Here is a 14,087-nt window from a genome sequence, read left to right on the forward strand (position 1 = left end):
CATGGTTGTCCCAAAGGGTCTTTTCCACAAGGCAACTGGACTTTCTTGTTTTGTTTTTTTCCCTTTGCAAGTGTTTCACTTCTCATCCAAGAAGCTTCTGGGGCCTCCAGAAAACATTCGCTTGCCCCCTTGAATTAGCAAGTAGAGGAGCCCCCAGCTACCCTCTTCCCTCTTCTTCAAGGCCCACCTTTGCTCTGGCTGTGGCAACACCCCCCACTTCCAGTCGCTCATCTTCCCTTCTTCTTCCTCTGGTGTGCTCCACAGGCATCGTCCCGGCCCTGTTCGCGGATGACGAGCGAGACAACATTTTGAGTCAGATTACCCAGGAAGCCATGAAAACAGGCATAGCCCCAGCCAAAGAGAGCGTCTGGCAGTACTTTGTGAACAAGAGTGCCAACAACCTCCACATTGTCCTCGGGATGTCCCCTGTGGGGGAGACCTTGAGAACGCGCTGCCGAAATTTTCCAGGTAACCCCTCCAGAGGGCAGTTCTTCCCAACGGTATCAAAATGACCCAGCAGGCCCTAGAGGGGCAAAAGAGCAGGTGGCCTGTAAGAGCGGAAGGGAGAGAGAAGATTCTCAATAAAAGGGGGATGTTTGTAGCTCAGGGTTGAAATGTGGGCTCCATGGCGCTCTCTGGGCTTGTTTTCTTGCAGACGTTTCATGATCCAACTAGGTGACATCATCAGTGCTAAAAGGGAGTGGAGGTTTTGGAGATGAGGAGGAGGAGGAGAGCGGGGGACAACTAAGATCCTTGGTGTACTCTCTGAGCTTGCAGATGTTTCATCACCCAACTAGGGAACATCATCAGTGCTAGAAGGGAGTGAGATTTATGGAGAGGGGAAGAGGATGACTATGGCTTCCTTGTTGCTCTCTGAGCTTGGTTGTTTCATGACCCAACTAGGGCACATCATCAGTGCTGGTAAGGAGACAACCAATCTCAGAGAGCAACAAGGATCCCTCAGAGAAGACTCAACCTTGACCAGGTCTTTGGTTTCTTGATCTGACTTGTCACCCTTTCCTTTTTAAAGGCCTCGTCAACAACACTGGCATTGATTGGTTCCTGCCCTGGCCTCCTCAAGCTCTCTATGCTGTGGCAAAGTTTTTTTTGGGTAAGAAGGAACTTTGAACTGTTTTACACACACACACACACACACACACACACACACACACACACACACACAGACCTCTTATACATCCAATGGATGTGCTTTAAGGCAGAGACAGATGTTCTACCCTGCAAGATTTCTTCTCACGCTTCTCCTTCCTGGCTGTTTTTCTCCTTCCTACAACAAGGATTTCTCACCCATGTCAACTTCAATTCCCAGAATTCCCCAGCCAGCATGGGATTTGATTCTTTTCCATTGACTCTCGCCCCACCCCACCCCACCCCCCCAAAATCCCATTTCTTTGTCTAGGGAGCAATCCGCTCGTCCCCTCAGAGCACACCGAGGAGCTGATCGCTCACACCGTCATGGTCCACGGTTCGGTTGGCGTCTACAGCAAAAAGTTCTTGCAGAAGCTCAGGAGGAGCAATTACGTCACGCCCAAGAATTACCTGGATTTCATCAACACCTACACCAAGCTGCTGGAGGACAAGAATAATTTCATTTTGGGTAAGGAGCGGGGCTTCGAAGGGCCACCTTCGTCAATCCCCTGAATCGGTAAATTGAGTGAAGTTGGGAAAGGGTTACACCAGGGTGGATGTGGTGTGTTAGCAGCAGACCCGGCTGTGATTCTGATTCTCTGTGCTGTTTAAAGAGAGGACTTATATTAAGGTAATGACGATTTAATAGCTGGCCAGCTGCTGTAAGGCTGCTGTAAATGCTGAGGATGCAATGAGGATGAGTCAGCAGGGTTATTGCCCCTTTAAGACTAAGGATGGGTCGGCAGGGTTACTGCCGCTTTAAGAAGCTGTCTATATAAGGGAGGCCATGAGAGGGCATTTCTCTCTCTCTCTCTCTCTCTCTCTCTCTCTCTCTCTCTCTCTCCTCCCTCTCTCTCTCTCTCTCTCTCTCTCTCTCTCCTCGTGTTTTATCTCCATTGTAGTTCTTCGTGTAGGCTTGCGGATTGATTGTTTGCCTAGTATGTGCCTAACACATGTATGTATGTGTGTATATAGCAGTCTTGTATATTAACCACTGTTAAAAGGCAAAGCCTCTGTGCCCTGGGTTTTGCTCCTGGGTTGTATCACAGTAGTAGTCAAGCTGCAAACACTCTGGCCAACTCTGCATTCAAATATGCAAGGGGGTAAGAACGTCCCCACCGAGGCTTCCCTGTTCTCTCCAGCTCAGTGCAAGCGGCTGGATGGTGGCTTGGATAAACTGAAAGAGGCCACAATTCAACTGGACGAGCTCAACCGGAAGCTAGCCGAGCAGAAGATTGTGCTGGCGGAGAAATCGGCCGCCTGCGAAGCTCTGCTTCAAGAGATCGCCACCAATACGGCCATCGGCAAGTTTTCCACCCTACCTTGTCCGACGGTGGATTTTATTAAGCTGTTGTTTTCTTTGAAGAGGCTGTGAAACAAGTGCAGTCAAAAGTGGGTTGAGGGGATTTATTTTTTATTTATTTTATTTATTTTGTCAAGCGATTATAAGATAACAGGTATGAGTATAAACCTAGTTATGAATACATGAAATGGATACGTATAAGGAAAATAACCTAGAAAATACTAGAAAAATGTCTAGTAGCATTGGGGAAAATGTGTTCCTGATAGAGTATTTGTAGTTCTGTGGGGTCCTCTGAGCATGGCGGTTTCCTTGCAGACGTTTCATGACCCAACTAGATAACATAATCAGTGCTAGAAAAGAGGAGGGTTGTGAGGAGGAGGAGGAGGACTGGGGTCCTTGGTGCTCTCTGAGGTTGGTTGTTTTCTTGCAGCTGTTTTTACCCAAGTAAATAATGTCATCAGTGCTAGAAGATACGGGTTTGCATGTATACAAACAGCAAACCCCACCTCCCTTCTAGCACTGATGTCATTACCTAGTTGGGTGATGGAACGTCTGCAAGAAAACAACCAACCTCAGAGACCATCAGTGACTCCACAGGAAAATGTACTCCAGTTAAGACTTAGCTCACATAAGAAAAGAGAATTGCATCAAAACTCAAGGATGTTTTATGGGCAAGATTCCACAAATATGTCTTCGTTTTCCTTCTCTGCTTTGTTGAACTTAGATTAGACTTTGCACACCCCTCCAATTTTACATCTCCAGGCCTAGATGGACCCCACTCCACGGGTGATCCCATCCCCTGCTGCCTTCCCTCCCGTTCCTAAAAACATTTTTTTTTAAAAAAAAAAAAAACCAGCACCCTAGCTACCTCCAAAGGAATTAAACCAGCCTCTTTGCCAGGAGCTCATTTTTCTCGTCGGTTCCTCTCCTTAGCCGAGGAGAAGAAAAAACTGGCCGTCGAAAAAGCCATGGAGATCGAAGAGCAGAACAAAGTCATCGCCGTGGAGAAGCGGGAAGCCGAGACGGCCCTGGCGGAAGCCATGCCTATCTTAGAGGCTGCCAAGCTGGAGCTGCAGAAGTTGGATAAATCCGACGTGACGGAGATCAGGTTGGTGAGAACGGTCAAGGTGGCGGCCCTGAGGAAGATCAGGTTTCGCCTTTAAAAAAAACCCTGTGCTGTTCCAAGCCCCAGTTTGGCTGAGATGTCCTCCTGGAGAAGGAGAGCAAATGGGAGTCAAGTCTCAAGAGCCTTCTTGCGTTCCTTCTCTCTTGCAAATTCTCCTCTCTTCTCTCCTGCTCGAGGGCAGGAGTCTCCAACCTTGGCCACTTTAAGACTTGTGGACTTCAACTCCCAGAATTCCTCAGCCAGCTGGCTGAGGAATTCTGGGAGTTGAAGTCCACAAGTCTTAAAGTGGCCAAGGTGAGACTCCTGGCTAAGCGTTGGGTCAACCAACCCACCAAACTCCAGCAACCATAGAGTCTGTTCTCTAGAAAGGCCAGACTGTTCTCTAGAAAGGCCTGGGGAATTCTGGGAGTTGAAGTCCACAAGTCTTAAAGTGGCCAAGGTTGGACACCCCTGCTCTAGGGTATTTCCCAAAGGGTTGTGTTTTTTTCCCCAATAGGCAAGTGGACTTTCTTAGTTTTTTTCTTTGAAAACATTTTGCTTCTCATCTGAGAAGCTTCTTCAGTTCTAACCGAAGGATCCTGAATTCCTCACCCTTCTTTTAGAACTAAGGAAGCTTCTTGGATGAGAAGCGAAACGTTTTCAAGGGGGGAAAAAACAAGGAAGTCCAGTTGCCTCTTGAAAACAGCACCTTTGGGACAACCACGACGTGGAATATGACTGAGAATCTCCACAGACATTTGTTCTAGTCTAGGGGATGTTCTCCGGGCTTCGAATGCCAAGGCGACGCAACTCAAAAAGCGGACGAATCTTTGAGACAATACAGGGTTTTCTTTGAACTCTCCATTTCTATCTCCCCTCTTTAGGTCCTTCGCAAAGCCTCCCAAGCAGGTCCAGACAGTCTGCGAATGTATCCTCATCATGCGTGGCTACAAGGAGCTCAACTGGAAGACGGCCAAAGGGATGATGTCAGAGGCCAACTTCTTGCGTTCCCTCATGGAGATCGACTTCGATTCGATCACACAGACCCAAGTGAAATCCGTCCGAGGTAAATAGACTCAGGTTACACCTCCTTGGAATGGAGCCCAGTGGCCCAGTGTGTTCTTGGGTGAGTGGCTGGGTGGGTCGGTGGGTGGGTTGGATGGATGGATGGGTTGGGTTGGGTTGGGTGGATGGATGGGGGTTGGGTTGGGTGGTGGTTGGATGGATGGATGGTTGGGTGGGTGGATGGATGGATGGGTTGGGTTGGGTGGGTGGGTGGATGGGTGGGTGGGTGGATGTATGGGTTGAGTTGGGTTGGGTTGGGTTGGGTTGGGTTGGGTGGATAGGGTGGGTGGGTGGGTGGTTGGGTGGGTTGGATAGATGGTTGGGTTGGATAGGGTTGGGTGGATAGATGGATGGGTGGGTGGGTGGGTGATGGATTATCTGCTGCCAAGTGCTCTCAATTTTTAGCGACCACATAGAGGTTCTCCATGACCTCACCTTCAAGTCTTCCAATGGTTCACCATCACCACTGTCATCCACCTTGCGGCTGACCATCCCCTTCTCTTCTTTCCACCTTTCCCAGCATTAGAACCTTCTTCAAAGAGCTAGGTCTCCACATCTTATGTCCATAGTAAGGACATTTCAACCTGGTCATTTGTTCCACGAGAGACAACCCTGGGTTGACTTTTTGGGTGATCCGTTAGTTTGTTTTCTTGGCTGTCCACAGTCTTCTCTTGAGTATTACCCAAAGTTCAAAAGCATCAATGCTCTTCCTGCTCTACTTCTTCCAAGTCCAACTTTTTTCAATCCCATTGTAACTTTGAATGGTCACTAAACGAACTGTTGTAAGTCGAATACTTCCCGTAGGTGGCCAGGACCCTAATGAGAGATATTTCCCTCCTGGAAGGGTTGCTGAAGACTTTAAACACAACCTTTGAGGAAATGGAAGTGGTCAGCCGGGCTGGCTTGGGGATGCTGAAGTTTGTGGACGCTGTCATGAGTTACTGTGATGTGGCCAAAGACGTCAAACCCAAGAGAGAAAAGGTACCATAGAAAGAAAAGATGGAGAGGAGGAGGAAGATCCGGCCGGTTCTCCTCTGAAAACTCTTGCTGGAGGCTTCATCTGGGTTGTGGCTGGTTTCTAGAAGCGCTTTCCCACCTTGAAGGCCTCCAGCCTTGGCCCCTGCTGAGCTTTCTCCTCCTCCTTCATCGCAGGTGGCCAGACTGGAACGGAATTTCTTCTTGAGCAAACGGGAACTGGAGAAGATCCAGGCGGAGCTGTTGGCCATCCAGAACGAGCTGAAAGCCCTGGGAAACAAGTACGAGGCAGCCATCAGGGAGAAGCAGCAGCTCCAGGAGGAAGCGGAGCTCATGGAACGCCGGCTGATTGCCGCAGACAAGCTGATCTCCGGCTTGGGATCGGAAAATATCAGGCAAGGGATATGCCCCATTTAGTAGGCTCGAGTTGCAGGGGAAATGAAGGGATCTAGGGGATAAAGGTTTTAGTTCCAGGTGTGTCCAAGCAGGACTTCAATCTTCAAAGATGACTTTCAAGTCAACATTGGACGACAGCCTCATCCTGGCCAGTCCCCTGTTCCAGGGGTCTCCAACCTTGGCAACTTTAAGACTTGTGGACTCCCAACTCCCAGAATTCCTCAGCCAGCTTTGCTGGCTGAGGAATTCTGGGAGTTGGAAATCCACAAGTCTTAAAGTTGCCAAGGTTGGAGACCCTGGCTTAAAGCGTTGGGTCAACCAACCCACCAAACTCCAGCAACCATAGAGTCTGTTCTCTAGAAAGGCCAGACCCTGGGGAATTCTGGGAGTTGGAAGTCCACAAGTCTTAAAGTTGCCAAGGTTGGAGACCCCTGGCTTAAAGCGTTGGGTCAACCAACCCACCAAACTCCAGCAAACCATAGAGTCTGTTCTCTAGAAAGGCCTGACCCTGGGGAATTCTGGGGGTTGAAGTCCACAAGTCTTAGAGTTGCCATGGTTGGGAGATTCCTGCCCTGTTCTACAAGCCATAGATTCCTTTGCTTGCTCCTGGCCCATCTCTCTATTGCTACTTCCATGGGTGACCATGGAGAACCTCCCAGCCTTCCCTTCAACCCCTTCTGATATTTGTCTCCTTAACCCAACGGTCCGCCCCCAACGGGCTTCCTTCGGTCTCCACCAGGTGGCTGAACGACTTGGAGGAACTCAAGAAGAAGCAGGTGAAGCTGCTGGGAGATTGCCTGCTGTGTGCCGCCTTCCTGAGCTACGAAGGTGCCTTCACCTGGGAATTCAGGGACGAGATGATTAAGGACGTCTGGCAGGCTGACATCCTTTCCAGGGAGATCCCTCTCAGCCAGCCCTTCCGTTTGGAAAACCTCCTGACCGATGAAGTGGAGATCAGTCGGTATGTCCTGGTTGGGTTTTTTTTTGGGTGGGGGGATCCCTGTGGTTTGGCCTGCTCTGGCTCCAGATTAAAGACCTTGTTTCCTTTCCCTCATGGGCCGCTCGTCCAACTGAATCTACTCCCCTTTGGCATTGCTGGAGCACTCACGAGCCCACCCTTCTGCCTAAACACCACGGTAGATCCTTGCACTGGGTTGAGGCAGCCCAAGAGTCATTTCCAAACTTCTGCACAACTTCCGAAGTTTTTCAGCCGGTGGTTTGTTTTATTTGTTGGTAGGCCTTTTTATTTTATTTTTACAAGTTACTCAAGGCAGCAAACATATCCCACACACTTTGCTCCCTCCTGTTTTCCCCACAAAACAACCCTGTGTGGTGGATTGGGCTGAGAGAGAGGGACTGGCCCCATGTCACCTAGACGGCTTTCATGGCTAAGGTAGAACTAGAACTCACCGTCTCCTGGTGATTAGCCCAAAGTCACCCAGCCAGCTTTCATGCTTGAAGTGGGATTAGAACTCACAGTTTCCTGGTGATTGTCCCAAGGTCACCCAGCCAGCTTTCATGGCTAACGTAGAACTAGAACTCACAGTCTCCTGGTGATTGGCCCAAGGTCACCCAGCCAGCTTTCATGGCTAAGGTAGAACTAGAACTCATCGTCTCCTGGTGATTGGCCCAAGGTCACCCAACTAACATTCATGGCTAACGTAGAACTAGAACTCATCGTCTCCTAGTGATTAGCCCTAAGTCAGCTTTCATGCTTGGAGTGGGACTCGAACTCATCTTTTCCTGGTGATTGTCCCAAGTTAAACCAGCCATCATTCATGGCTAAGGCAGGACTAGAATTCACCGCCTCCTGCTTTCTAGCCTCAGGCCTTAACCACTAGACCAAACTGGCTTTTGCATCAGAAACCCCTGGGAGAAAAGCGTGGGGGGCTCTTTGGCCTTACTGAAACCTCTCTCTTCCTCCCCACCCTTGTTTTCCTTCCAGGTGGGGCTCCCAAGGTCTTCCCCCAGACGAGCTCTCTGTTCATAACGGGATCCTGACCACCCGAGCCAGCCGATTCCCGTTGTGCATTGACCCCCAGCAGCAAGCCTTGAATTGGATCAAGCGGAAAGAAGAGAAAAATAACCTCAGGGTGAGAACCTCCGGCCAAGAACCGGACGGAGTAGAAGGGGCAGTGAAGTTCAGGTCTCATTCAACTTTGCCTGAGGTGTTAATGAGGAGACTTGGGTCAACGGGGGCCTTGGGAGCGAGCGGGATGACCACAGCAGATCCAACCGTTGGGCAGGTTGACTTTTGGGTATTGCCTCCTCTCTCAGATGGCTTCGTTCAACGACCCCGATTTCCTGAAGCAACTGGAAATGGCCATAAAATACGGGAACCCTTTCTTGTTCCATGACGTCGATGAATACATTGACCCGGTCATTGATAACGTCTTGGAAAAAAACATCAAAACTGCCCAGGGACGGACATTTATCATTCTTGGGGACAAGGAGGTGGACTACGATCCCAATTTCAAGCTCTATTTGAACACCAAGCTGGCTAATCCTAAATATTCACCATCGGTGTTTGGCAAAGCCATGGTCATCAATTACACAGGTGAGTCAGTTTCTCAGTCTCCCTAGCAGGTTGACCACCTCTTCTTCCTCTTCTTCATCTCCTTCTTCCTTTCTTCTTTCTCTTTTTCCTCTTCCTCCTCCTCCTCTTCCTGCTTCTCTTCTCCTCTTCCTCCTCTTCTTCACGTCCTTCTTCCTTTCTTCCTTCTCTTTTTCCTCTTCTTCCTCCTCCTCCTTCATCTTCCTTTCTTCTCTTTTTCCTCTTCCTCCTCCTCCTCCTGCTTCTCCTCTCCTCTTCTTCCTCCTCCTCTTTTTCATCTCCTTCCTTTCTTCTCTTTTTCCTCTTCCTCCTCCTCCTCCTGCTTCTCCTCCTCTTCTTCCTCCTGCTCCTCTTCCTCCTGCTCCTCCTCCTTCCTCTCTTTCTCATTCTCCTCCTCCCCCTTCTCCTTTTCTGAAGGAGACAATCAACCATAACAGCAACGAATGGATGCAACACCAATTTGATCCCTTCCATTACAGTAACGGCCAAATTTCAAGCTGCAGGAGCTGGCGGAAATGCAGAGCGGTTCCCTGTTTCCTCAGCTCCTTAACCCCTCTTTCCCCAGTGACCTTGAAAGGGTTGGAAGACCAGCTGCTTAGCGTGATCGTGGGCTTCGAAAGACGTGAACTGGAAGAGCAGCGAGAACATCTCATCCAAGAGACCAGTGAGAACAAAAACTTGCTGAAGGACCTGGAAGACTCCCTCCTCCGTGAACTGGCTACCTCCACGGGCAACATGTTGGACAACGTGGACCTGGTCCACACCCTGGAGGAGACAAAGGCCAAAGCTAATGAGGTAAGACCATCGCCCTGGCCTTAGGAACACGTTGTCCCAAAGAACTTCCTTAGGTTACCCCTTGTAGACCCGTCTTAGATGTTGACCTTTGTGAGCAGTACATGGTGGACTTCCTCAAAAGAGGTGGCTGCCATCCATCCATCAAGAAGCAGCTCCTTTTCCCGAACCAACGGGCTTTCCTCCTGCCTCACTCAGAAAGCGGAATCTATGGGTCTTAGATTCAGGTCTGGAATATCGATCAGAAGAGAGCTTCTTTGGCTAGATGATGTGATAATCTGACTTCCCCAAACACTCTCTTCTAATCCAGGAGGCCCGTCTCGTTTCTTTGCTAACGAATTTCAGAAGGCTGGGCTGGATTTTGGAAGGCAGGCCTTGAGTTTCCGTAATCGTTCACTCACTGCTTTAATCGACCCCTGGGATGTTTTTCCATGTTTAAAGTGTTTGTTTTTAAAAAAAAAAACTCGGGCATATTTTCTCCTTCAGCTTTGGGGTTACAGAAAGGATCTGTGATCTTTGAATATTAATTATTGGGACTGAGCATAAACCATAGTATGTGTCAGGGTTCCATCAAACACCTCCAAGCAGGCACATCCCTCAAAGTATTGATTTATTAGGCCCAAAACAACTAAATTAAAAGTTTAAAAAGACAGTTTATTTTGGGAGGGTCCAAGTGTCCACTTTCCTTGGCACATTAAATATCCAATCCTGCAGCTCCTGCCTCTAAAAGGGGGTCCTTTCCTTGGACAACCTAGGTCTCTGAAAAACTCAAGCTGGCTGAGAAAACGGCAGTTGACATCGACAAACTGCGAGATGGCTACCGCCCTGCGGCCAAGAGAGGAGCCATTTTGTTTTTCGTGCTGTCCGAAATGGCCCTGGTCAATATCATGTACCAGTACTCCTTGTCTGCCTTCTTGGATGTCTTTGGTCTCTCGCTCCGGAAATCTATGCCAGACACCATCCTTGCCAAAAGGTTGCGCAACATCATGGATACTTTGACCTTTAATATTTACAACTATGGCTGCACAGGTGAGTCGGAGCACTCCGTCGGTGGCTGAGGCCATGAGCAAGGTTTGAAAGAGGGTAACGTGCCACGTAGGTGAGATGCTTTGTCAAAGCTGTTGCATTTGACCTTAGATGGAAGGCTTGAAGCCACCACAGTCAACTTAATTTTTGGCTTGAGAGGAAATTTTAGAGCTTTAGTTCAATAGGGGAAGTTCACCTGATGGCTTCATGAAAGCTGATTGGAGGGAGCTTAGGAAGACAGAAGATAGTCCTTGAAGATTTTAGGTGTTCATTCTTGGTCAAACTGAACACTCTTAAGTGAGAACTATAATGAGAGAACAATCATGAAGTTGTCTCCTCAAAAGGATGTTTCTGTCAGGGTTCCAGTAGTTTCCCCCATATAAATCATGAGTCTCTAGCCAGATTTTCAAAGCTCAAAGAAGATTTATTAGGAGTTAACATGCCCGGCACAGCCTGGGTGTAGCTGACTCTGAGACACATCATTCATTGTCACCCTCGACCCTGTTTTTTCCCCCACCCCCTCTGGGTGTATCGTAATTCATATTCTCCAATGGGACACCTCCATAGCCCAGAGTCATCAATCACACTCTCCAGTTAGAATTTTGCACAGCAGAAAATTCGGTCACCTGGAAACTATCTTTGAAAACATTTATGGGGAATGCAGGCTGCCCATTGCTCCCCCCTCCCTGTCTGTTGGCAACTCTAAAAAGACCAGAGAAATATTTTATGAGTTGGCCATTTCTGGTTTTGGAACAAGAGGGGGAAATTTGCCCATTTGGTCATGTTTTTACCCAGCATAGTCTTGGGAAGAATTCTCCCTCCTAACCGAGGCCGTGATGCTTTCATTCCCAGGCCTGTTTGAGAAACACAAGCTTCTTTTCTCCTTCAACATGACCATCAAGATTGAACAGGCCGACCACAGGGTTCCTCAAGAAGAACTGGATTTCTTTTTGAAAGGTAGGTATCTGGGTATTTTTCCATCTTCCAAACAAGACCTACTTTCAGTGCCAAGGCTGGTGCTGGTGCCTTTGTTTATGCAGTGGTTGAGCGTTCAGATTTTATTACCTTTCAAAGCAGGCCTGCCGGCTTTTTTATTTATGGTTCCAATTTATATACTCCGTTGAATCCTATAGACCTAAAAGAAATGAAAGAACAGAATCCCAGCAGGACAAAAAAAATCCAACTCAGAGGACCTGGCTGCTATATAAAAAACACGAATCCTTAAAATATTCCTTTAAAAAAAAACAAAAAACAGAATAGCAGAGTTGGAAGGGACCTTGGAGATCTTCTAGTCCAACCCCCTGCTTAGAAGGAGACCCTATACCATCCCGGAGAAATGGTTGTCAAGTCTCTTCTTAAAAACCTCCAGATGGCAGCTTGAGCGAGTTCTTTCTGTGGTTGTTTGTAAGGTTTCCATCGTTAACCTACTTTCAGAACCAAATCTTCACCAGTTGAAGGAATTCCAATAAATCGAGTGGCCCAAAACCATCTTGAGATTTCCTGAGCCATCGGATCAATTCTTCATTTCTCTTTTAATTCAAGGAACTGTCCGGGCTACGCTTACAAATTAATGGTTTGGGGCGCAGCAGCATATTCATTTCTGCACGCGAAATGGTCCAGTCCGGATGCCTTCTCTTGTTCCTAGGCAACCTTTCCTTGGAGAAGAGCGCCCGGAAGAAGCCGTGTCTCTGGCTTGCGGACCAAGGCTGGGAGGACATCATCCGCCTCGCTGAACTCTTCCCAGAAAAATTTGGCGGTCTTACAGACGACCTAGAAGAAAAGCTGAGTGATTGGAAAGCTGTGAGCACCTTCCTCCTTATCTCTTTGAATGTTCTTAGTCTGAACCAGGGGATGTGGGCTTCCCAAGGAGGTAGTGCTGAATCACAGGGACAAACGTAACGGCCTTTGGAAAGTAGGGTGGGTATAAAACATCGAGACACTGGTAATGATTTGGTTTACACATTACACTGAGAAGTAGTGAGTATAACTTTGCGTGTTGACTGGGCCACATTGAGCTGCCTTAAACCTTCATGTTTGGTGTTGGCTTAATAGAGTGCATGAACCAATATTTGTAGCTCAGGATTGAACTGCGGGATCCTCCCTGAGCTGGGTGGTTTTCTTGCAGACGTCTCATGACCCAACTAGGTAACATCATCAGTGCTACAAGGGAGGGGGGTTGGAATGGAGGAGGAAGAGGATTGTGGGGTCTTTAGTGCTCTCTGAGCATGGTGATTTTCTTGCAGACGTCCCATGACCCAACTAAGTAATGTCATCAGTACTACAAGGGGTGGGTGGGGGTTTCTCCCTGTTTCTATCGTTTGCTCTGTCAGGATTGGTGGGAATGTTCTTGGTAGTTCCTTGATTAGGCTATTGTTTAATGTTTGATTGTTTGTCTGAGTGGGCAGCATTTTATTGGGGTATTGTTTACTGCTTGATTGTTGGTCTGGCGTTACAGCCACTTGTATATAAACAGAGCAAACCCCCCTCCCTTCTAGCACTGATGATATTACCTAGCTGGGTCATGAAACGTCTACAAGAAAACAACCAAGATCAGAGAGCACCAAGGACCCCACAGTCGTCGTCGTCGTCCTCCTCCTCCTCCTCCTCCTCCTCCTCCTCCTCCTCCTCCTCCTCCTCCTCCTCCTCCTCCTCCCTACAAACCCTACACTCTTCTAGCATTGATGATGTTATCTAATTGGGTCATGAAACATCTGCAAGAAAGCAACCAAGTTCAGAAAATACCAAAGACCCCATATAGCATATGAACGTTGTCATTTGTCTGCCTGTAGGAGGCAACATGGAATACCTTTTGAATGCTGCTTTGATTTTCCTTCCTTCCTTCCTTCCTTCCTTCCTTCCTTTCCTTCCTTTCCTTCCTTCCTTCCTTCCTTCCTTCCTTCCTTCCTTCCTTCCTTCCTTCCTTCCTTCCTTCCTTCCTTCCTTCCTTCCTTCCTTTCCTTCCTTCCTTCCTTCCTTCCTTCTCAGTGGTATGACATCGACGCTCTGGAACAAACTCCGTTCCCCCTGCACTACAACAGCACCCTCACCAACTTCCAGAAGCTGCTCCTCTTACGATGCTTCCGAGTGGATCGGGTCTATCGTGCTGTGACTGACTACGTCACCCTCACCATGGGTGTGAAGTAAGGGTGCCTCTTCTCCTAGGCTTTCAGCACCCAGGATCTTGGGTTCTAGGTCCGCCAGATGTCCTCTCTCTCTCTCTCTTCTTCCCCTTCCTCCCCCTCAGGTATGTCCAGCCTCCGGTGATCAGCTTCGAGGCCATCTACGAGCAGAGCACCCCTAATTCGCCCATTGTCTTCATCCTGAGCCCTGGCTCTGACCCGGCCACTGACCTCATGAAACTGGCTGATCGGACTGGCTTTGGAGGGAACCGGCTCAAGTTCCTGGCAATGGGCCAGGGGCAAGAGAAGGTAGATTGGGTTAGAAAGTTCTGGTGGGTGGCTTTACTCTCCTTGGCTGGAGAAGTTCTATTTTCTGCATCAATAGCAGAGAACCTCTGGGTCCTGCAGATGTTTAGGATAGGATAGGAAAGGAAAGGAAAGGATAGGAAAGGGAAGGGAAAGGAAAGGAAAGGAAAGGAAGGGAAGGAGAAAGGAAAGGAAAGGAAGGGAAGGGAAGGGATAGGATTGAATTGAATTGAAATAGAATAGAATAGAATAGAATAGAATAGAATAGAATAGAATAGAATAGAATAGAATAGAATAGAA

The 14,087-nt window shown here is 48.3% G+C and overlaps 1 protein-coding gene across 1 annotated transcript in view; it reads left to right on the plus strand.

Moving 5' to 3' along the window:
- The window catches only part of DNAH10 (dynein axonemal heavy chain 10), a 64,979-nt gene that overhangs the window by 43,949 nt on the left and 6,943 nt on the right, over positions 1 to 14,087 (plus strand). The window contains exons 53-69 of the mRNA XM_087942603.1: positions 265 to 468; positions 1,031 to 1,111; positions 1,418 to 1,615; positions 2,289 to 2,450; positions 3,383 to 3,557; positions 4,439 to 4,620; positions 5,464 to 5,600; positions 5,772 to 5,989; positions 6,730 to 6,951; positions 7,936 to 8,083; positions 8,268 to 8,547; positions 9,110 to 9,339; positions 10,092 to 10,365; positions 11,215 to 11,319; positions 12,008 to 12,162; positions 13,348 to 13,502; positions 13,607 to 13,790. Coding sequence (XP_087798729.1) covers positions 265 to 468; positions 1,031 to 1,111; positions 1,418 to 1,615; positions 2,289 to 2,450; positions 3,383 to 3,557; positions 4,439 to 4,620; positions 5,464 to 5,600; positions 5,772 to 5,989; positions 6,730 to 6,951; positions 7,936 to 8,083; positions 8,268 to 8,547; positions 9,110 to 9,339; positions 10,092 to 10,365; positions 11,215 to 11,319; positions 12,008 to 12,162; positions 13,348 to 13,502; positions 13,607 to 13,790 — 3,110 coding nt within the window. The remainder of the gene's footprint in view (positions 1 to 264; positions 469 to 1,030; positions 1,112 to 1,417; positions 1,616 to 2,288; positions 2,451 to 3,382; positions 3,558 to 4,438; positions 4,621 to 5,463; positions 5,601 to 5,771; positions 5,990 to 6,729; positions 6,952 to 7,935; positions 8,084 to 8,267; positions 8,548 to 9,109; positions 9,340 to 10,091; positions 10,366 to 11,214; positions 11,320 to 12,007; positions 12,163 to 13,347; positions 13,503 to 13,606; positions 13,791 to 14,087) is intronic.

The sequence above is a fragment of the Notechis scutatus genome, chromosome 13 (assembly GCF_049901735.1).
Source record: "Notechis scutatus isolate UNSWTSFEM ecotype Mainland chromosome 13, rNotScu1.2, whole genome shotgun sequence".
Lineage (NCBI taxonomy): Eukaryota > Metazoa > Chordata > Lepidosauria > Squamata > Elapidae > Notechis > Notechis scutatus.